Source organism: Phyllobates terribilis, unplaced genomic scaffold, assembly GCF_046119375.1.
Source record: "Phyllobates terribilis strain yellow unplaced genomic scaffold, ASM4611937v1 Scaffold_11__3_contigs__length_659146591, whole genome shotgun sequence".
In the NCBI taxonomy this organism is placed as follows: Eukaryota; Metazoa; Chordata; class Amphibia; order Anura; family Dendrobatidae; genus Phyllobates; species Phyllobates terribilis.
Genome location: NW_027362771.1, coordinates 649,621,047 through 649,647,627, shown reverse-complemented (window position 1 = coordinate 649,647,627; position 26,581 = coordinate 649,621,047). Strand labels below are relative to the sequence as shown.

Sequence of the window (26,581 nt, the reverse complement as noted above, 5' to 3'; positions counted from 1 at the left end):
TTCCTCATTATGGATAATTACATGATGTCCCCCCAGATAGTGATGTCCCCGGGGGGGGGGGCTCCCTTACTAGTGGCTGAAATAACGTCATCCTGTACACCCAAATGGTGTCACCCACTATTCACGGTGTCCTGGCATATTGTCACCTGTTGTGCCCCCCAATTACTGACACCCACTTTGAAATTGTCACCCTTAACACTATGCCCCAAAATAGTGACCAAAAGCACCCCATAACTAGAACCCAAGGAAGATACTGCACCGCAACACAAGTGTTCCCCCTCTGTACAGCAGTTCACTCCACCACTAGTACCCCCTGGAATGGCCGCTTACACTCCACTGCCCACCACAGCATATGTTCCCAGTACCGGCCCCCCGTACCCTTCTGTACGTCTCCACTGCACCCCTTCTGTCATTCTAGTTACAAATAGGACCCCAGTAAAATGCCCTCTCCACCATATTCCCTAACCTACATGTGTCCTCATTTGCCCCTGCTGGACTCAATCGCCCCATGGTATGGACTTCCTTATGCCTTAGTAGCCCCCCACAGTCCTGCCCCCTGGAGGAGCTGTTCTCATCACTTCCCAGTCTTGCCCCAGACCCAGTGTTTTTCCTCCTGTCATGTGTAAATAGAAGCTGGCCCTGAATTTGGCCTCATTCTCCTCAAAACGATACACGACCTCCCAGGAAACTCCCAAAATACCAACCTACTTTGTCCAGCAGGACCCCCAAATGGGAGTTACCATCATCCAGAATAGAAGTATGTGGGGGGCACGGAATGGTGTCCCTTTTTCTGGATGGGTGGTGGCACGGATGATGTCCTTTATTCTGGATGGGGGGCATGGGATGGCCTCTCATTCTGGATGGGGGGCATGGGATGGCCTCTCATTCTGGATGGCCTCTCTTATTCTGGATGGGGGGGCATGGGATGGCCTCTCTTATTCTGGATGGGGGGGCATGGGATGGCCTCTCTTATTCTGGATGGGGGGGCATGGGATGGCCTCTCTTATTCTGGATGGGGGCATGGGATGGCCTCATTCTGGATGGGGGGGCATGGGATGGCCTCTCTTATTCTGGATGGGGGGGGCATGGGATGGCCTCTCTTATTCTGGATGGGGGGGGCATGAGATGGCCTCTCTTATTCTGGATGGGTGAAGGGGACAGGATGACCTCTGTTATGGGGGGAATGGGGTGACCTCTTATTCTGGGTGGATGGGGAGCATGGGATGTCCTCTGTTATTCTGGATTGGTGGGGGCACGGGATGACCTCTCTTATTCTGGATCTGTGGGGCACGGGATGACCTCTCTTATTCTGAATGGGTGGGGGGCACGGGATGACCTCTTATTCTGGATGGGTGGGGAGCACAAGATGACCTCTTATTCTGGATGGGTGGGGGGGAAGGATGACCTGTTATTCTGGATGGATGGGGTGACCTCTCTTATTCTCGATCTGTGGGGCACGGGATGACCTCTCTTACTCTGAATGGGTGGGGGGCACGGGATGACCTCTTATTCTGGATGGGTGGGGGGGACAGGATGACCTCTTATTCTGGATGGATGGGGTGACCTCTCTTATTCTGGGTGGATTGGGGGCATTGGATGTCCTCTCTTATTCTGCATGGGTGGGGGCACGGGATGGCCTCTCTTATTCTGGATGGGTCGGGGCACGGGATGACCTCTCTTATTCTGGATGGGGGGCATGGGATGGCCTCTCTTATTCTGGATGGTTGAAGGGGACAAGATGACCTCTGTTATTATGGGGTGACCTCTCTTATTCTGGGTGGATGGGGAGCATGGGATGTCCTCTGTTATTCTGGATTGGTGGGGGCACGGGATGACCTCTCTTATTCTGGATCTGTGGGGCACGGGATGACCTCTCTTATTCTGAATGGGTGGGGGGCACGGGATGACCTCTTATTCTGGATGGGTGGGGAGCACAAGATGACCTCTTATTCTGGATGGGTGGGGGGGACAGGATGACCTCTGTTATTCTGGATGGATGGGGTGAAATCTCTTATTCTGGGTGGATTGGGGGCATTGGATGTCCTCTCTTATTCTGCATTGGTGGGGGCACGGGATGGCCTCTCTTATTCTGGATGGGTCGGGGCACGGGATGACCTCTCTTATTCTGGATGGGGGGCATGGGATGGCCTCTCTTATTCTGGATGGGTGGGGAGCACGAGATGACCTCTTATTCTGGATGGGTGAAGGGGACAGGATGACCTCTGTTATTATGGGGGGCATGGGGTGACCTCTCTTATTCTGGGTGGATGGGGAGCATGGGATGTCCTCTGTTATTCTGGATGGGTGGGGGCACGGGATGACCTCTTATTCTGGATGGGTGGGGAGCACGAGATGACCTCTTATTCTGGATGGGTGGGGGGGACAGGATGACCTCTTATTCTGGATGGATGGGGTGACCTCTCTTATTCTGGGTGGATTGGGGGCATTGGATGTCCTCTCTTATTCTGCATGGGTGGGGGCACGGGATGGCCTCTCTTATTCTGGATGGGTCGGGGCACGGGATGACCTCTCTTATTCTGGATGGGGGGCATGGGATGGCCTCTCTTATTCTGGATGGGTGGGGAGCACGAGATGACCTCTTATTCTGGATGGGTGAAGGGGACAGGATGACCTCTGTTATTATGGGGGGCATGGGGTGACCTCTCTTATTCTGGGTGGATGGGGAGCATGGGATGTCCTCTGTTATTCTGGATGGGTGGGGGCACGGGATGAGCTCTTATTCTGGATGGGTGGGGAGCACGAGATGACCTCTTATTCTGGATGGGTGGGGGGGACAGGATGACCTCTTATTCTGGATGGATGGGGTGACCTCTCTTATTCTGGGTGGATTGGGGGCATTGGATGTCCTCTCTTATTCTGCATGGGTGGGGGCACGGGATGGCCTCTCTTATTCTGGATGGGTCGGGGCACGGGATGACCTCTCTTATTCTGGATGGGGGGCATGGGATGGCCTCTCTTATTCTGGATGGGTGGGGAGCACGAGATGACCTCTTATTCTGGATGGGTGAAGGGGACAGGATGACCTCTGTTATTATGGGGGGCATGGGGTGACCTCTCTTATTCTGGGTGGATGGGGGCACGGGATGTCCTCTGTTATTCTGGATGGGTGGGGGCACGGGATGACCTCTCTTATTCTGGATCTGTGGGGCACGGGATGACCTCTCTTATTCTGAATGGGTGGGGGGCACGGTATGACCTCTCTTATTCTGAATGGGTGGGGGGCACGGGATGACCTCTTATTCTGGATGGGTGGGGAGCATGAGATGACCTCTTATTCTGGATGGGTGGGGGGGACAGGATGACCTCTTATTCTGGATGGATGGGGTGACCTCTCTTATTCTGGGTGGATTGGGGGCATTGGATGTCCTCTTATTCTGCATGGGTGGGGGCACGGGATGGCCTCTCTTATTCTGGATGGGTGGGGGCACGGGATGGCCTCTCTTATTCTGGATGGGTCGGGGCACGGGATGACCTCTCTTATTCTGGATGGGGGGCATGGGATGGCCTCTCTTATTCTGGATGGGTGGGGAGCACGAGATGACCTCTTATTCTGGATGGGTGAAGGGGACAGGATGACCTCTGTTATCATGGGGGGCATGGGGTGACCTCTCTTATTCTGGGTGGATGGGGAGCATGGTATTTCCTCTGTTCTGGATGGGTGGGGGCACGGGATGACCTCTCTTAGTCTGGATGGGTGGGGGCACGGGATGACCTCTCTTATTCTGGATGCGTGGGGGGCACGGGATGACCTCTCATTCTGGATTGGGGGGGCACGGGATTACCTCTCATTCTGGATTGGGGGGCACGGGATGACCTCTCTTATTCTGAATTGGTGGGGGGGCACGGGATGACCTCTCATTCTGGATGGCTGGGGGGCACGGGATGACATATCTTATTCTGAATGGATGGGGGCACGGGATGTCCTCTGTTATTCTGGATGGGTGGGGGCACGGGATGACCTCTCTTATTCTGGATCTGTGGGGCACGGGATGACCTCTCTTATTCTGAATGGGTGGGGGGCACGGTATGACCTCTCTTATTCTGAATGGGTGGGGGGCACGGGATGACCTCTTATTCTGGATGGGTGGGGAGCATGAGATGACCTCTTATTCTGGATGGGTGGGGGGGACAGGATGACCTCTTATTCTGGATGGATGGATGGGGTGACCTCTCTTATTCTGGGTGGATTGGGGGCATTGGATGTCCTCTTATTCTGCATGGGTGGGGGCACGGGGTGGCCTCTCTTATTCTGGATGGGTCGGGGCACGGGATGACCTCTCTTATTCTGGATGGGGGGCATGGGATGGCCTCTCTTATTCTGGATGGGTGGGGAGCACGAGATGACCTCTTATTCTGGATGGGTGAAGGGGACAGGATGACCTCTGTTATCATGGGGGGCATGGGGTGACCTCTCTTATTCTGGGTGGATGGGGAGCATGGTATTTCCTCTGTTCTGGATGGGTGGGGGCACGGGATGACCTCTCTTAGTCTGGATGGGTGGGGGCACGGGATGACCTCTCTTATTCTGGATGCGTGGGGGGCACGGGATGACCTCTCATTCTGGATTGGGGGGGCACGGGATTACCTCTCATTCTGGATTGGGGGGCACGGGATGACCTCTCTTATTCTGAATTGGTGGGGGGGCACGGGATGACCTCTCATTCTGGATGGCTGGGGGGCACGGGATGACATATCTTATTCTGAATGGATGGGGGCACGGGATGTCCTCTGTTATTCTGGATGGGTGGGGGCACGGGATGACCTCTCTTATTCTGGATCTGTGGGGCACGGGATGACCTCTCTTATTCTGAATGGGTGGGGGGCACGGTATGACCTCTCTTATTCTGAATGGGTGGGGGGCACGGGATGACCTCTTATTCTGGATGGGTGGGGAGCATGAGATGACCTCTTATTCTGGATGGGTGGGGGGGACAGGATGACCTCTTATTCTGGATGGATGGATGGGGTGACCTCTCTTATTCTGGGTGGATTGGGGGCATTGGATGTCCTCTTATTCTGCATGGGTGGGGGCACGGGGTGGCCTCTCTTATTCTGGATGGGTCGGGGCACGGGATGACCTCTCTTATTCTGGATGGGGGGCATGGGATGGCCTCTCTTATTCTGGATGGGTGGGGAGCACGAGATGACCTCTTATTCTGGATGGGTGAAGGGGACAGGATGACCTCTGTTATCATGGGGGGCATGGGGTGACCTCTCTTATTCTGGGTGGATGGGGAGCATGGTATTTCCTCTGTTCTGGATGGGTGGGGGCACGGGATGACCTCTCTTAGTCTGGATGGGTGGGGGCACGGGATGACCTCTCTTATTCTGGATGCGTGGGGGGCACGGGATGACCTCTCATTCTGGATTGGGGGGGCACGGGATTACCTCTCATTCTGGATTGGGGGGCACGGGATGACCTCTCTTATTCTGAATTGGTGGGGGGGCACGGGATGACCTCTCATTCTGGATGGCTGGGGGGCACGGGATGACATATCTTATTCTGAATGGGTGGGGGACACTGGATGACGTCCCTTATTCTGGATGGTTGGGGGCACGAGATGACCTCTCTTATTCTGGATCGGTGGGGGCACGAGATGACCTCTCTTATTCTGATGGGTAGGGCCACGGGATGACCTCTCTTATTCTGGATGAGTGGGGGCACGGGATGATCTCTCTTATTCTGGATGGGTGGGGGCACGGGATGATCTCCCTTATTCTGGATGGGTGGGGGGCACGGGATGACCTCTCATTCTGGATGGGTGGGGGGCATGGGATGACCTCTCTTATTCTGATGGGTAGGGCCACGGGATGACCTCTCTTATTCTGGATGGGGCCACGGGATTACCTCTTATTCTGGATTGGTGGGGGCACAGAATGACCTTTGTTATTCTAGATGGATGGGGGGCACGGGATTACCTCTTATTCTGGATGCATGCGGGGCATTGGGTGACCTCTCATTCTGGGTGGATGGGGGGGCATGGGGTGACCTCTTTTATTCTGGGTGAGTGGTGGCATGGGATGACCTCTGCTATTCTGGATGGGTGGGGGCACGTAATGACCACTTATTCTGGCTTGGGGGGGCAAGGCATGACCTCTTATCCTGGATGGGGGGGGCACGGGATGACCTCTTATTCTGGATGGATAACTATGGTCGGGTAGCATCTCTTCTGGTCTCTTCCCGTTTAGTATCCTTCCTGGTAGCTCTCTCCCCTGTCCCTCTGACCCTGACTGCTTGGTAGCGCTTCCTCTGGTCCTGGCCTGTCTCGTATCCCTCTTTTTGGTCTCTTCCTTCCTGGTAGTTCTCTCCCCTGTCCCCCTGACCACCACTGCTCAGTAGCGCCTCCTTTGGTCCGGGCCTGCCCGGTAGCTCTCCTTCCTTTCCCTTTGACCCCCACTGCTCTGTAGCGCCTCCTTTGGTCCGGGCCTGCCCGGTAGCTCTCCTTCCTATCCCTTTGACCCCCACTGCTCAGTAGCACCTCCTTTGTTCCGGGCGTGCCCGGTAGCTCTCCTTCCTGTGCTTCTGACCCCCACTGCTCAGTATCGCCTCCTTTGGTCCGGGCCTGCCTGGTAGCTCTCCTTCCTGTGCTTCTGACCCCCACTGCTCAGTATCGCCTCCTTTGGTCCGAGCCTGCCTGGTAGCTCTCCTTCCTGTCCCTCTGACCACCACTGCTCAGTAGTGCCTCCTTTAGTTCGGGCGTACCCGGTAGCTCTCCTCTTGTCCCTTTGGCCCCCACTGCTCAGTATCGCCTCCTTTGGTCCGGGCCTGCCTGCTAGCGCTCTTCCCTGTCCCTCTGACCCCCACTGCTCAGTAGTGCCTCCTTTGGTCCGGGCCTGCCCGGTAGCTCTCCTTCCTGTCCCTTTGACCCCCACTGCTCAGTATCGCCTCCTTTAGTCCAGGCCTGCCTGCTAGCGCTCTTCCTTGTCCCTCTGACCCCCACTGCTCAGTATCGCCTCCTTTGGTCCGGGCCTGCCTGCTAGCTCTCTTCCCTGTCCCTCTGACCCCCACTGCTCAGTATTGCCTCCTTTGTTCCGGGCCTGCCCGGTAGCTCTCCTTCCTGTCCCTTTGACCTCCACTGCTCAGTATCGCCTCCTTTGGTCCGGGCCTGCCTGCTAGCGCTCTTCCCTGTCCCTCTGACCTCCACTGCTCAGTATCGCCTCCTTTGGTCCGGGCCTGCCCGGTAGCGCTCTTCCCTGTCCCTCTGACCCCCACTGCTCAGTATCGCCTCCTTTGGTCCGGGCCTGCCTGCTAGCGCTCTTCCCTGTCCCTCTGACCTCCACTGCTCAGTATCGCCTCCTTTGGTCCGGGCCTGCCCGGTAGCGCTCTTCCCTGTCCCTCTGACCCCCACTGCTCAGTATCGCCTCCTTTGGTCCGGGCCTGCCCGGTATCTTTCCTTCCTGTCCCTTTGACCCCCACTGCTCAGTATCGCCTCCTTTGGTCCGGGCCTGCCTGCTAGCGCTCTTCCCTGTCCCTCTGACCTCCACTGCTCAGTAGTGCCTCCTTTGGTCCGGGCCTGCCCGGTAGCGCTCTTCCCTGTCCCTCTGACCCCCACTGCTCAGTATCGCCTCCTTTGGTCCGGGCCTGCCTGCTAGCGCTCTTCCCTGTCCCTCTGACCTCCACTGCTCAGTATCGCCTCCTTTGTTCCGGGCCTGCCCGGTAGCTCTCCTTCCTGTCCCTTTGACCCCCACTGCTCAGTATCGCCTCCTTTGGTCCGGGCCTGCCCGGTAGCGCTCTTCCCTGTCCCTCTGACCCCCACTGCTCAGTAGTGCCTCCTTTGGTCCGGGCCTGCCCGGTAGCGCTCTTCCCTGTCCCTCTGACCTCCACTGCTCAGTATCGCCTCCTTTGTTCCGGGCCTGCCCGGTAGCTCTCCTTCCTGTCCCTTTGACCCCCACTGCTCAGTATCGCCTCCTTTGGTCCGGGCCTGCCCGGTAGCGCTCTTCCCTGTCCCTCTGACCCCCACTGCTCAGTAGTGCCTCCTTTGGTCCGGGCCTGCCCGGTAGCTCTCCTTCCTGTCCCTTTGACCCCCACTGCTCAGTAGTGCCTCCTTTGGTCCGGGCCTGCCCGGTAGCGCTCTTCCCTGTCCCTCTGACCCCCACTGCTCAGTAGTGCCTCCTTTGGTCCGGGCCTGCCCGGTAGCGCTCTTCCCTGTCCCTCTGACCCCCACTGCTCAGTATCGCCTCCTTTGGTCTGGGCCTGCCCGGTAGCTCTCCTTCCTGTCCCTTTGACCCCCACTGCTCAGTATCGCCTCCTTTGGTCCGGGCCTGCCCGGTAGCGCTCTTCCCTGTCCCTCTGACCCCCACTGCTCAGTATCGCCTCCTTTGGTCCAGGCCTGCCCGGTAGCGCTCTCATTTGCCCAGTGTTGGTCTTCTAATTCTGTGTTTCCTGTCTCCTCAGTTATCTGTCTTATTTGGGAGCCCCCCGCACAGACATGTCGTTTCCTGCGGTCAGTGACGTTTCGGCGCTGTATGGATTAGGACTTTATGACTTTGGAGAGAGACGTGGGATCCAGCCGCAGGTCCATTACCAGACAGTGGAGGTGGACGGAGGAGGGTCACTGATCAGCCTCTGAGACTGCACCACGGGGCGTTGGGGGTGCAAACCCCTCACCTTTGTATGATGGTGACTGCTGTGGACATCTGGGGGCGCTGCCTTTAATCCTGTAAACCTCGGATATAAAGGGACGCCCCATCTACTAGACCCTCCCTCCCTGCAGGGGGCACTGTGTGACTGTGGGGGACGGGCCGGCGGTGACTGGACGCATGCGTCAGCACTGGGAGGAGCCGGGGTCTCATCACTGGGAAGTTTTACACTGTAGATTATTTTTATGGAGTTTTGTATTTTTTTGTAGCAAATTAAATAAGGTTTGTTATTACGTGTCGTGCAAGGCGATTGGCTCATTCCTGTAGGGGCGGAGCTCTACAAACAGCACTATCGGTGGGGAGGGTCCCTGAGGTCCGACCTGCACCAAACCTGTAGTGGTAGTGTGTCCTAGAATGGGTGGGCAATTTACTTTCTCAAAGGGGCACATGAGAAACTGGGTCTTCGGCGGCGGCCGAGCCAATATGAGCGAGGACCTAGAAGCGTCATGTGTGGACCTGACCTGCACCTAGGGGCCCGTTATGCCCCGGTCAGGGGCACCAGGCACCCGGCAGACTACCAGCACCGCCCGGCAGATTCCTGCACCGCCGGCGAGCGACGGTCCTTTGGTTGTACCTATCTGGTCTGTGGCTCTGGGCCTTCATTGGTCGATGTCCGGGAGGCCTGTGGCCCCGGGCCGTCGTTGTCTGGGAGGCAAAAAGAAAAAGTTTTCAAAATGTATAGAAAGTTTACAAGTCTGAGCCATCGGCCTTCTAAAAGTGTAGAAGCAAGAATGAATGTATTTAGTAGAGTAGGAGACTCTCCCCGGCCTGGCGTCCTCATCGCTGGTCCGTGCCAGCGGTATCGGGGGCTGCCAACATCTAGATTTTTCCATTTTTCTGTCCATTTTATGCTAAAGTGCATTGTGGAAAAGTACGACACGTCCCATGAAAAAACCAAGCCTCATACGTCTGTCCATGGAGAAGAAGAAGTTACAGCTCCTGGAAGAAGGAGGAGTGAACCTGCGTCACTCGGCCGGAGATGGCCCTGTTCTGCACCGTCATGGCATGGACCTCCAGCCACAGGACTTGGGGCAGCTGACATTGCCCATGTAGACACGGCCGTAGCCACCAGGGAGCTCGCAGACCGCAGCTGGGTACTGCCCGGGAGCCATGCTGGCACCTGGATACGGGCGCTGACCTCTGAGATGTCGGGGAGGTCTTCAGCAGAGCTGCTTCCTCCGCTTTCCACAGCTCCTGAATTCCAGTTCTACCAGATCCATCTCCCCCCATTACACCAGACAGGAGGCAGCAGGAGGTGAGGGTCCTCTCTGGAGGAATAGCGTGAGTGCTCTTAACGTAAAGATCCCACAACGGGTCCCGGCCATCCATGGGTTGTTGGTGTTCTCTAGCGATGGTTGTGTGTGATCTGGGTATATACAGAGTATACAGGAAACTGCTGGACAAGACTCGTACATCGCCGGGCAGGGAACAGCGTCTACGGGTGTCCGTGTGCAAGAGCGGTGGATGCCAGGTACACCGTCATACAGGACATTATACTGACATTTATACCCCTGTACCCCGTCCTCCATACCGTCATACAGGACATTATACTGACATTTATACCCCTGTACCCCGTCCTCCATACCGTCATACAGGACATTATACTGACATTTATACCTCCTGTACCTCGTCCTCCATACCGTCATACAGGACATTATACTGACATTTATACTCCTGTACCCCGTCCTCCATACCGTCATACAGGACATTATACTGACATTTATACCCCTGTACCTCGTCCTCCATACCGTCATACAGGACATTATACTGACATTTATACCCCTGTACCCCGTCCTCCATACCGTCATACAGGACATTATACTGACATTTATACCTCCTGTACCCCGTCCTCCATACCGTCATACAGGACATTATACTGACATTTATACCTCCTGTACCCCGTCCTCCATACCGTCATACAGGACATTATACTGACATTTATACCTCCTGTACCCCGTCCTCCATACCGTCATACAGGACATTATACTGACATTTATACCCCTGTACCCCGTCCTCCATACCGTCATACAGGACATTATACTGACATTTATACCCCTGTACCCCGTCCTCCATACCATCATACAGGACATTATACTGACATTTATACCCCTGTACCTCGTCCTCCATACCGTCATACAGGACATTATACTGACATTTATACCCCTGTACCCCGTCCTCCATACCATCATACAGGACATTATACTGACATTTATACCCCTGTACCCCGTCCTCCATACCGTCATACAGGACATTATACTGACATTTATACTCCTGTACCTCGTCCTCCATACCGTCATACAGGACATTATACTGACATTTATACTCCTGTACCCCGTCCTCCATACCGTCATACAGGACATTATACTGACATTTATACCCCTGTACCTCGTCCTCCATACAGTCATACAGGACATTATACTGACATTTATACCCCTGTACCTCGTCCTCCATACCGTCATACAGGACATTATACTGACATTTATACCCCTGTACCCCGTCCTCCATACCGTCATACAGGACATTATACTGACATTTATACTCCTGTACCCCGTCCTCCATACCGTCATACAGGACATTATACTGACATTTATACTCCTGTACCCCGTCCTCCATACCGTCATACAGGACATTATACTGACATTTATACCCCTGTACCCCGTCCTCCATACCGTCATACAGGACATTATACTGACATTTATACCCCTGTACCCCGTCCTCCATACCGTCATACAGGACATTATACTGACATTTATACCCCTGTACCCCGTCCTCCATACCGTCATACAGGACATTATACTGACATTTATACCTCCTGTACCCCGTCCTCCATACCGTCATACAGGACATTATACTGACATTTATACTCCTGTACCCCGTCCTCCATACCGTCATACAGGACATTATACTGACATTTATACCCCTGTACCCCGTCCTCCATACCGTCATACAGGACATTATACTGACATTTATACCCCTGTACCCCGTCCTCCATACCGTCATACAGGACATTATACTGACATTTATACCCCTGTACCCCGTCCTCCATACCGTCATACAGGACATTATACTGACATTTATACCCCTGTACCTCGTCCTCCATACCGTCATACAGGACATTATACTGACATTTATACCTCCTGTACCCCGTCCTCCATACCGTCATACAGGACATTATACTGACATTTATACCCCTGTACCTCGTCCTCCATACCGTCATACAGGACATTATACTGATATTTATACTCCTGTACCCCGTCCTCCATACCGTCATACAGGACATTATACTGACATTTATACCTCCTGTACCCCGTCCTCCATACCGTCATACAGGACATTATACTGACATTTATACCTCTGTACCCCGTCCTCCATACCGTCATACAGGACATTATACTGACATTTATACCTCCTGTACCCCGTCCTCCATACCGTCATACAGGACATTATACTGACATTTATACCCCTGTACCCTGTCCTCCATACCGTCATACAGGACATTATACTGACATTTATACCCCTGTACCCCGTCCTCCATACCGTCATACAGGACATTATACTGATATTTATACTCCTGTACCCCGTCCTCCATACCGTCATACAGGACATTATACTGACATTTATACCCCTGTACCCCGTCCTCCATACCGTCATACAGGACATTATACTGACATTTATACCCCTGTACCCCGTCCTCCATACCGTCATACAGGACATTATACTGACATTTATACCCCTGTACCCCGTCCTCCATTCCGTCATACAGGACATTATACTGACATTTATACCTCCTGTACCCCGTCCTCCATACCGTCATACAGGACATTATACTGACATTTATACCCCTGTACCCCGTCCTCCATACCGTCATACAGGACATTATACTGACATTTATACCCCTGTACCTCGTCCTCCATACCGTCATACAGGACATTATACTGACATTTATACTCCTGTACCTCGTCCTCCATACCGTCATACAGGACATTATACTGACATTTATACCCCTGTACCCCGTCCTCCATACCGTCATACAGGACATTATACTGACATTTATACCCCTGTACCCCGTCCTCCATACCGTCATACAGGACATTATACTGACATTTATACCCCTGTACCCCGTCCTCCATACCGTCATACAGGACATTATACTGACATTTATACCCCTGTACCCCGTCCTCCATACCGTCATACAGGACATTATACTGACATTTACACCCCTGTACCTCGTCCTCCATACCGTCATACAGGACATTATACTGACATTTATACCCCTGTACCCCGTCCTCCATACCGTCATACAGGACATTATACTGACATTTATACCCCTGTACCCCGTCCTCCATACCGTCATACAGGACATTATACTGACATTTATACCCCTGTACCCCGTCCTCCATACCGTCATACAGGACATTATACTGACATTTATACCTCCTGTACCCCGTCCTCCATTCCGTCATACAGGACATTATACTGACATTTATACCCCTGTACCCCGTCCTCCATACCGTCATACAGGACATTATACTGACATTTATACCCCTGTACCCCGTCCTCCATACCGTCATACAGGACATTATACTGACATTTACACCCCTGTACCTCGTCCTCCATACCGTCATACAGGACATTATACTGACATTTATACCCCTGTACCCCGTCCTCCATACCGTCATACAGGACATTATACTGACATTTATACTCCTGTACCTCATCCTCCATACCGTCATACAGGACATTATACTGACATTTATACCTCCTGTACCTCGTCCTCCATACCGTCATACAGGACATTATACTGACATTTATACCCCTGTACCCCGTCCTCCATACCGTCATACAGGACATTATACTGACATTTATACCCCTGTACCCCGTCCTCCATACCGTCATACAGGACATTATACTGACATTTATACCCCTGTACCCCGTCCTCCATACCGTCATACAGGACATTATACTGACATTTATACCCCTGTACCCCGTCCTCCATACCGTCATACAGGACATTATACTGACATTTATACTCCTGTACCCCGTCCTCCATACCGTCATACAGGACATTATACTGACATTTATACCCCTGTACCCCGTCCTCCATACCGTCATACAGGACATTATACTGATATTTATACCCCTGTACCCCGTCCTCCATACCGTCATACAGGACATTATACTGACATTTACACCCCTGTACCCCGTCCTCCATACCGTCATACAGGACATTATACTGACATTTACACCCCTGTACCTCGTCCTCCATACCGTCATACAGGACATTATACTGACATTTACACCCCTGTACGTCGTCCTCCATACCGTCATACAGGACATTATACTGACATTTATACCCCTGTACCCCGTCCTCCATACCGTCATACAGGACATTATACTGACATTTATACCCCTGTACCCCGTCCTCCATACCGTCATACAGGACATTATACTGACATTTATACTCCTGTACCTCATCCTCCATACCGTCATACAGGACATTATACTGACATTTATACCTCCTGTACCTCGTCCTCCATACCGTCATACAGGACATTATACTGACATTTATACCCCTGTACCCCGTCCTCCATACCGTCATACAGGACATTATACTGACATTTATACCCCTGTACCCCGTCCTCCATACCGTCATACAGGACATTATACTGACATTTATACCCCTGTACCCCGTCCTCCATACCGTCATACAGGACATTATACTGACATTTATACCCCTGTACCCCGTCCTCCATACCGTCATACAGGACATTATACTGATATTTATACCCCTGTACCCCGTCCTCCATACCGTCATACAGGACATTATACTGACATTTATACTCCTGTACCCCGTCCTCCATACCGTCATACAGGACATTATACTGACATTTATACCCCTGTACCCCGTCCTCCATACCGTCATACAGGACATTATACTGACATTTATACCCCTGTACCCCGTCCTCCATACCGTCATACAGAACATTATACTGACATTTATACCCCTGTACCCCGTCCTCCATACCGTCATACAGGACATTATACTGACATTTATACTCCTGTACCCCGTCCTCCATACCGTCATACAGGACATTATACTGACATTTATACCCCTGTACCCCGTCCTCCATACCGTCATACAGGACATTATACTGATATTTATACTCCTGTACCCCGTCCTCCATACCGTCATACAGGACATTATACTGACATTTACACCCCTGTACCCCGTCCTCCATACCGTCATACAGGACATTATACTGACATTTACACCCCTGTACCTCGTCCTCCATACCGTCACAGGGGACATTATACTGACATTTACACCCCTGTACCTCGTCCTCCATACCGTCATACAGGACATTATACTGACATTTATACCCCTGTACCCCGTCCTCCATACCGTCATACAGGACATTATACTGACATTTATACCCCTGTACCCCGTCCTCCATACCGTCATACAGGACATTATACTGACATTTATACTCCTGTACCTCATCCTCCATACCGTCATACAGGACATTATACTGACATTTATACCTCCTGTACCTCGTCCTCCATACCGTCATACAGGACATTATACTGACATTTATACCCCTGTACCCCGTCCTCCATACCGTCATACAGGACATTATACTGACATTTATACCCCTGTACCCCGTCCTCCATACCGTCATACAGGACATTATACTGACATTTATACCCCTGTACCCCGTCCTCCATACCGTCATACAGGACATTATACTGACATTTACACCCCTGTACCTCGTCCTCCATACCGTCATACAGGACATTATACTGACATTTATACCCCTGTACCTCGTCCTCCATACCGTCATACAGGACATTATACTGACATTTATACTCCTGTACCTCGTCCTCCATACCGTCATACAGGACATTATACTGACATTTACACCCCTGTACCTCGTCCTCCATACCGTCATACAGGACATTATACTGACATTTACACCCCTGTACCTCGTCCTCCATACCGTCATACAGGACATTATACTGACATTTATACCCCTGTACCCCGTCCTCCATACCGTCATACAGGACATTATACTGACATTTATACTCCTGTACCTCGTCCTCCATACCGTCATACAGGACATTATACTGACATTTATACCCCTGTACCCCGTCCTCCATACCGTCATACAGGACATTATACTGACATTTATACTCCTGTACCCCGTCCTCCATACCGTCATACAGGACATTATACTGACATTTATACCCCTGTACCCCGTCCTCCATACCGTCATACAGGACATTATACTGACATTTATACCCCTGTACCTCGTCCTCCATACCGTCATACAGGACATTATACTGACATTTATACCCCTGTACCCCGTCCTCCATACCGTCATACAGGACATTATACTGACATTTATACTCCCGTACCCCGTCCTCCATACCGTCATACAGGACATTATACTGACATTTATACTCCCGTACCCCGTCCTCCATACCGTCATACAGGACATTATACTGACATTTATACCCCTGTACCCCGTCCTCCATACCGTCATACAGGACATTATACTGACATTTATACTCCCGTACCCCGTCCTCCATACCGTCATACAGGACATTATACTGACATTTATACCCCTGTACCCCGTCCTCCATACCGTCATACAGGACATTATACTGACATTTATACTCCTGTACCCCGTCCTCCATACCGTCATACAGGACATTATACTGACATTTATACCCCTGTACCCCGTCCTCCATACCGTCATACAGGACATTATACTGACATTTATACCCCTGTACCTCGTCCTCCATACTGTCATACAGGACATTATACTGACATTTATACCTCTGTACCTCGTCCTCCATACTGTCATACAGGACATTATACTGACATTTATACCCCTGTACCTCGTCCTCCATACTGTCATACAGGACATTATACTGACATTTATACCCCTGTACCTCGTCCTCCATACTGTCATACAGGACATTATACTGACATTTATACCCCTGTACCCCGTCCTCCATACCGTCATACAGGACATTATACTGACATTTATACCCCTGTACCTCGTCCTCCATACCGTCATACAGGACATTATTCTGACATTTATACCCCTGTACCCCGTCCTCCATACCGTCATACAGGACATTATACTGATATTTATACCCCTGTACCCCGTCCTCCATACCGTCATACAGGACATTATACTGACATTTATACCCCTGTACCTCGTCCTCCATACCGTCATACAGGACATTATACTGACATTTATACCCCTGTACCCCGTCCTCCATACCGTCATACAGGACATTATACTGACATTTATACCCCTGTACCTCGTCCTCCATACCGTCATACAGGACATTATACTGACATTTATACCCCTGTACCCCGTCCTCCATACCGTCATACAGGACATTATACTGATATTTATACTCCTGTACCCCGTCCTCCATACCGTCATACAGGACATTATACTGACATTTATACCCCTGTACCTCGTCCTCCATACCGTCATACAGGACATTATACTGACATTTATACCCCTGTACCCCGTCCTCCATACCGTCATACAGGACATTATACTGACATTTATACCCCTGTACCCCGTCCTCCATACCGTCATACAGGACATTATACTGACATTTATACCCCTGTACCCCGTCCTCCATACCGTCATACAGGACATTATACTGACATTTATACTCCTGTACCTCGTCCTCCATACCGTCATACAGGACATTATACTGACATTTATACTCCTGTACCCCGTCCTCCATACCGTCATACAGGACATTATACTGACATTTATACCTCCTGTACCTCGTCCTCCATACCGTCATACAGGACATTATACTGACATTTATACCTCCTGTACCTCGTCCTCCATACCGTCATACAGGACACTATACTGACATTTATACCCCTGTACCCCGTCCTCCATACCGTCATACAGGACACTATACTGACATTTATACTCCTGTACCTCGTCCTCCATACCGTCATACAGGACATTATACTGACATTTATACCCCTGTACCCCGTCCTCCATACCGTCATACAGGACACTATACTGACATTTATACCCCTGTACCCCGTCCTCCATACCGTCATACAGGACATTATACTGACATTTATACTCCTGTACCTCGTCCTCCATACCGTCATACAGGACATTATACTGACATTTATACCCCTGTACCTCGTCCTCCATACCGTCATACAGGACATTATACTGACATTTATACCCCTGTACCTCGTCCTCCATACCGTCATACAGGACATTATACTGACATTTATACCTCTGTACCCCGTCCTCCATACCGTCATACAGGACATTATACTGACATTTATACCCCTGTACCCCGTCCTCCATACCGTCATACAGGACATTATACTGACATTTATACTCCGGTACCTCGTCCTCCATACCGTCATACAGGACATTATACTGACATTTATACTCCTGTACCCCGTCCTCCATACCGTCATACAGGACATTATACTGACATTTATACCTCCTGTACCCCGTCCTCCATACCGTCATACAGGACATTATACTGACATTTATACCCCTGTACCTCGTCCTCCATACCGTCATACAGGACATTATACTGACATTTATACCCCTGTACCTCGTCCTCCATACCGTCATACAGGACACTATACTGACATTTATACCCCTGTACCCCGTCCTCCATACCGTCATACAGGACATTATACTGACATTTATACTCCTGTACCTCGTCCTCCATACCGTCATACAGGACATTATACTGACATTTATACCCCTGTACCTCGTCCTCCATACCGTCATACAGGACATTATACTGACATTTATACTCCTGTACCTCGTCCTCCATACCGTCATACAGGACATTATACTGACATTTATACCCCTGTACCTCGTCCTCCATACCGTCATACAGGACATTATACTGACATTTATACCCCTGTACCTCGTCCTCCATACCGTCATACAGGACATTATACTGACATTTATACCCCTGTACCCCGTCCTCCATACCGTCATACAGGACATTATACTGACATTTATACCCCTGTACCCCGTCCTCCATACCGTCATACAGGACATTATACTGACATTTATACCTCCTGTACCTCGTCCTCCATACCGTCATACAGGACATTATACTGACATTTATACTCCTGTACCTCGTCCTCCATACCGTCATACAGGACATTATACTGACATTTATACCCCTGTACCTCGTCCTCCATACCGTCATACAGGACATTATACTGACATTTATACCCCTGTACCTCGTCCTCCATACCGTCATACAGGACATTATACTGACATTTATACCCCTGTACCCCGTCCTCCATACCGTCATACAGGACATTATACTGACATTTATACCCCTGTACCTCGTCCTCCATACCGTCATACAGGACATTATACTGACATTTATACCCCTGTACCTCGTCCTCCATACCGTCATACAGGACATTATACTGACATTTATACCCCTGTACCTCGTCCTCCATACCGTCATACAGGACATTATACTGACATTTATACCCCTGTACCTCGTCCTCCATACCGTCATACAGGACATTATACTGACATTTATACCCCTGTACCCCGTCCTCCATACCGTCATACAGGACATTATACTGACATTTATACTCCTGTACCTCGTCCTCCATACCGTCATACAGGACATTATACTGACATTTATACCCCTGTACCTCGTCCTCCATACCGTCATACAGGACATTATACTGACATTTATACCCCTGTACCTCGTCCTCCATACCGTCATACAGGACATTATACTGACATTTATACCCCTGTACCTCGTCCTCCATACCGTCATACAGGACATTATACTGACATTTATACCCCTGTACCTCGTCCTCCATACCGTCATACAGGACATTATACTGACATTTATACCCCTGTACCCCGTCCTCCATACCGTCATACAGGACATTATACTGACATTTATACCCCTGTACCTCGTCCTCCATACCGTCATACAGGACATTATACTGACATTTATACCCCTGTACCCCGTCCTCCATACCGTCATACAGGACATTATACTGACATTTATACCCCTGTACCTCGTCCTCCATACCGTCATACAGGACATTATACTGACATTTATACCCCTGTACCTCGTCCTCCATACCGTCATACAGGACATTATACTGACATTTATACCCCTGTACCTCGTCCTCCATACCGTCATACAGGACATTATACTGACATTTATACCCTGTACCCTCGTCCTCCATACCGTCATACAGGACATTATACTGACATTTATACCTCCTGTATCCCGTCCTCCATACCGTCATACAGCACATTATACTGACATTTATACCCCTGTACCCCGTCCTCCATACCGTCATACAGGACATTATACTGACATTTATACCCCTGTACCCCGTCCTCCATACCGTCATACAGCACATTATACTGACATTTATACCCCTGTACCCCGTCCTCCATACCGTCATACAGGACATTATACTGACATTTATACCCCTGTACCTCGTCCTCCATACCGTCATACAGGACATTATACTGACATTTATACTCCTGTACCCCGTCCTCCATACCGTCATACAGGACATTATACTGACATTTATACCCCTGTACCTCGTCCTCCATACCGTCATACAGGACATTATACTGACATTTATACCTCCTGTACCCCGTCCTCCATACCGTCATACAGGACATTATACTGACATTTATACCTCTGTACCCCGTCCTCCATACCGTCATACAGGACATTATACTGACATTTATACCCCTGTACCCCGTCCTCCATACCGTCATACAGGACATTATACTGACATTTATACCCCTGTACCCCGTCCTCCATACCGTCATACAGGACATTATACTGACATTTATACCCCTGTACCCCGTCCTCCATACCGTCATACAGGACATTATACTGACATTTATACCTCCTGTACCCCGTCCTCCATACCGTCATACAGGACATTATACTGACATTTATACTCCTGTACCTCGTCCTCCATACCGTCATACAGGACATTATACTGACATTTATACCTCCTGTACCCCGTCCTCCATACCGTCATACAGGACATTATACTGACATTTATACTCCTGTACCCCGTCCTCCATACCGTCATACAGGACATTATACTGACATTTATACCCCTGTACCCCGTCCTCCATACCGTCATACAGGACATTATACTGACATTTATACCTCCTGTACCTCGTCCTCCATACCGTCATACAGGACATTATACTGACATTTATACCCCTGTACCTCGTCCTCCATACCGTCATACAGGACATTATACTGACATTTATACCCCTGTACCCCGTCCTCCATACCGTCATACAGGACATTATACTGACATTTATACCTCCTGTACCTCGTCCTCCATACCGTCATACAGGACATTATACTGACATTTATACCTCCTGTACCTCGTCCTCCATACCGTCATACAGGACATTATACTGACATTTATACCCCTGTACCCCGTCCTCCATACCGTCATACAGGACATTATACTGACATTTATACCTCCTGTACCCCGTCCTCCATACCGTCATACAGGACATTATACTGACATTTATACCCCTGTACCCCGTCCTCCATACCGTCATACAGGACATTATACTGACATTTATACCCCTGTACCCCGTCCTCCATACCGTCATACAGGACATTATACTGACATTTATACTCCTGTACCTCGTCCTCCATACCGTCATACAGGACATTATACTGACATTTATACTCCTGTACCTCGTCCTCCATACCGTCATACAGGACATTATACTGACATTTATACCCCTGTACCCCGTCCTCCATACCGTCATACAGGACATTATACTGACATTTATACCTCCTGTACCTCGTCCTCCATACCGTCATACAGGACATTATACTGACATTTATACCCCTGTACCTCGTCCTCCATACCGTCATACAGGACATTATACTGACATTTATACCCCTGTACCCCGTCCTCCATACCGTCATACAGGACATTATACTGACATTTATACCCCTGTACCTCGTCCTCCATACCGTCATACAGGACATTATACTGACATTTATACTCCTGTACCTCGTCCTCCATACCGTCATACAGGACATTATACTGACATTTATACTCCTGTACCTCGTCCTCCATACCGTCATACAGGACATTATACTGACATTTATACCCCTGTACCCCGTCCTCCATACCGTCATACAGGACATTATACTGACATTTATACCCCTGTACCCTCGTCCTCCATACCGTCATACAGGACATTATACTGACATTTATACCCCTGTACCCCGTCCTCCATACCGTCATACAGGACATTATACTGACATTTATACCTCTGTACCCCGTCCTCCATACCGTCATACAGGACATTATACTGACATTTATACCTCCTGTACCTCGTCCTCCATACCGTCATACAGGACATTATACTGACATTTATACTCCTGTACCTCGTCCTCCATACCGTCATACAGGACATTATACTGACATTTATACCCCTGTACCCCGTCCTCCATACCGTCATACAGGACATTATACTGACATTTATACCTCTGTACCCCGTCCTCCATACCGTCATACAGGACATTATACTGACATTTATACCCCTGTACCCCGTCCTCCATACCGTCATACAGGACATTATACTGACATTTATACCCCTGTACCTCGTCCTCCATACCGTCATACAGGACATTATACTGACATTTATACCCCTGTACCCCGTCCTCCATACCGTCATACAGGACATTATACTGACATCTATACCTCTGTACCCCGTCCTCCATACCGTCATACAGGACATTATACTGACATTTATACCCCTGTACCTCGTCCTCCATACCGTCATACAGGACATTATACTGACATTTATACCTCCTGTACCCCGTCCTCCATACCGTCATACAGGACATTATACTGACATTTATACCCCTGTACCCCGTCCTCCATACCGTCATACAGGACATTATACTGACATTTATACTCCTGTACCTCGTCCTCCATACCGTCATACAGGACATTATACTGACATTTATACCCCTGTACCTCGTCCTCCATACCGTCATACAGGACATTATACTGACATTTATACCCCTGTACCCCGTCCTCCATACCGTCATACAGGACATTATACTGACATTTATACCTCTGTACCCCGTCCTCCATACCGTCATACAGGACATTATACTGACATTTATACCTCCTGTACCTCGTCCTCCATACCGTCATACAGGACATTATACTGACATTTATACCCCTGTACCTCGTCCTCCATACCGTCATACAGGACATTATACTGACATTTATACCTCTGTACCCCGTCCTCCATACCGTCATACAGGACATTATACTGACATTTATACCTCCTGTACCCCGTCCTCCATACCGTCATACAGGACATTATACTGACATTTATACCCCTGTACCTCGTCCTCCATACCGTCATACAGGACATTATACTGACATTTATACCCCTGTACCTCGTCCTCCATACCGTCATACAGGACATTATACTGACATCTATACCTCTGTACCCCGTCCTCCATACCGTCATACAGGACATTATACTGACATTTATACCCCTGTACCCCGTCCTCCATACCGTCATACAGGACATTATACTGACATTTATACCCCTGTACCCCGTCCTCCATACCGTCATACAGGACATTATACTGACATTTATACCCCTGTACCCCGTCCTCCATACCGTCATACAGGACATTATACTGACATTTATACCCCTGTACCCCGTCCTCCATACCGTCATACAGGACATTATACTGACATTTATACTCCTGTACCTCGTCCTCCATACCGTCATACAGGACACTATACTGACATTTATACTCCTGTACCTCGTCCTCCATACCGTCATACAGGACATTATACGGACATTTATACCCCTGTACCTCGTCCTCCATACCGTCATACAGGACATTATACTGACATTTATACCCCTGTACCCCGTCCTCCATACCGTCATACAGGACATTATACTGACATTTATACCCCTGTACCCCGTCCTCCATACCGTCATACAGGACATTATACTGACATTTATACTCCTGTACCTCGTCCTCCATACCGTCATACAGGACACTATACTGACATTTATACTCCTGTACCCCGTCCTCCATACCGTCATACAGGACATTATACTGACATTTATACTCCTGTACCTCGTCCTCCATACCGTCATACAGGACATTATACTGACATTTATACCCCTGTACCTCGTCCTCCATACCGTCATACAGGACACTATACTGACATTTATACTCCTGTACCCCGTCCTCCATACCGTCATACAGGACACTATACTGACATTTATACCCCTGTACCTCGTCCTCCATACCGTCATACAGGACATTATACTGACATTTATACCCCTGTACCTCGTCCTCCATACCGTCATACAGGACATTATACTGACATTTATACCTCCTGTACCTCGTCCTCCATACCGTCATACAGGACATTATACTGACATTTATACTCCTGTACCTCGTCCTCCATACCGTCATACAGGACATTATACTGACATTTATACCCCTGTACCCCGTCCTCCATACCGTCATACAGGACATTATACTGACATTTATACTCCTGTACCCCGTCCTCCATACCGTCATACAGGACATTATACTGACATTTATACCCCTGTACCCCGTCCTCCATACCGACATACAGGACATTATACTGACATTTATACTCCTGTACCTCGTCCTCCATACCGTCATACAGGACATTATACTGACATTTATACCCCTGTACCTCGTCCTCCATACCGTCATACAGGACATTATACTGACATTTATACTCCTGTACCCCGTCCTCCATACCGACATACAGGACATTATACTGACATTTATACTCCTGTACCTCGTCCTCCATACCGTCATACAGGACATTATACTGACATTTATACTCCTGTACCTCGTCCTCCATACCGTCATACAGGACATTATACTGACATTTATACTCCTGTACCTCGTCCTCCATACCGTCATACAGGACATTATACTGACATTTATACTCCTGTACCTCGTCCTCCATACCGTCATACAGGACATTATACTGACATTTATACTCCTGTACCTCGTCCTCCATACCGTCATACAGGACATTATACTGACATTTATACTCCTGTACCTCGTCCTCCATACCGTCATACAGGACATTATACTGACATTTATACTCCTGTACCTCGTCCTCCATACCGTCATACAGGACATTATACTGACATTTATACCTCCTGTACCTCGTCCTCCATACCGTCATACAGGACATTATACTGACATTTATACCTCCTGTACCTCGTCCTCCATACCGTCATACAGGACATTATACTGACATTTATACCCCTGTACCTCGTCCTCCATACCGTCATACAGGACATTATACTGACATTTATACCTCCTGTACCCCGTCCTCCATACCGTCATACAGGACATTATACTGACATTTATACCCCTGTACCTCGTCCTCCATACCGTCATACAGGACATTATACTGACATTTATACCCCTGTACCTCGTCCTCCATACCGTCATACAGGACATTATACTGACATTTATACCTCCTGTACCTCGTCCTCCATACCGTCATACAGGACATTATACTGACATTTATACCCCTGTACCTCGTCCTCCATACCGTCATACAGGACATTATACTGACATTTATACCCCTGTACCCCGTCCTCCATACCGTCATACAGGACATTATACTGACATTTATACCCCTGTACCTCGTCCTCCATACCGTCATACAGGACATTATACTGACATTTATACCCCTGTACCCCGTCCTCCATACCGTCATACAGGACATTATACTGACATTTATACCTCTGTACCCCGTCCTCCATACCGTCATACAGGACATTATACTGACATTTATACCTCCTGTACCTCGTCCTCCATACCGTCATACAGGACATTATACTGACATTTATACCTCCTGTACCCCGTCCTCCATACCGTCATACAGGACATTATACTGACATTTATACCTCCTGTACCTCGTCCTCCATACCGTCATACAGGACATTATACTGACATTTATACCCCTGTACCCCGTCCTCCATACCGTCATACAGGACATTATACTGACATTTATACCTCCTGTACCCCGTCCTCCATACCGTCATACAGGACATTATACTGACATTTATACCCCTGTACCCCGTCCTCCATACCGTCATACAGGACATTATACTGACATTTATACCTCCTGTACCCCGTCCTCCATACCGTCATACAGGACATTATACTGACATTTATACCCCTGTACCTCGTCCTCCATACCGTCATACAGGACATTATACTGACATTTATACCTCCTGTACCTCGTCCTCCATACCGTCATACAGGACATTATACTGACATTTATACCCCTGTACCTCGTCCTCCATACCGTCATACAGGACATTATACTGACATTTATACCTCCTGTACCCCGTCCTCCATACCGTCATACAGGACATTATACTGACATTTATACCTCCTGTTACCCCGTCCTCCATACCGTCATACAGGACATTATACTGACATTTATACCTCTGTACCTCCGTCCTCCATACCGTCATACAGGACATTATACTGACATTTATACCCCTGTACCCCGTCCTCCATACCGTCATACAGGACATTATACTGACATTTATACCTCTGTACCCCGTCCTCCATACCGTCATACAGGACATTATACTGACATTTATACCTCCTCTACCTCGTCCTCCATACCGTCATACAGGACATTATACTGACATTTATACCCCTGTACCCCGTCCTCCATACCGTCATACAGGACATTATACTGACATTTATACCCCTGTACCCCGTCCTCCATACCGTCATACAGGACATTATACTGACATTTATACTC

At 49.5% G+C, this 26,581-nt stretch overlaps 1 protein-coding gene across 1 annotated transcript in view; it reads left to right on the top strand.

The window, feature by feature from the left end:
• Positions 1-8,894, top strand: part of LOC141165477 (transcription factor SOX-15-like) — a 43,210-nt gene extending 34,316 nt beyond the window's left edge. The window contains exon 2 of the mRNA XM_073651078.1: positions 8,417-8,894. Within this exon, the coding sequence (XP_073507179.1) occupies positions 8,417-8,591 (175 nt within the window). The 3' untranslated portion in view covers positions 8,592-8,894. The remainder of the gene's footprint in view (positions 1-8,416) is intronic.
• Positions 8,895-26,581: the final 17,687 nt, after the last annotated feature.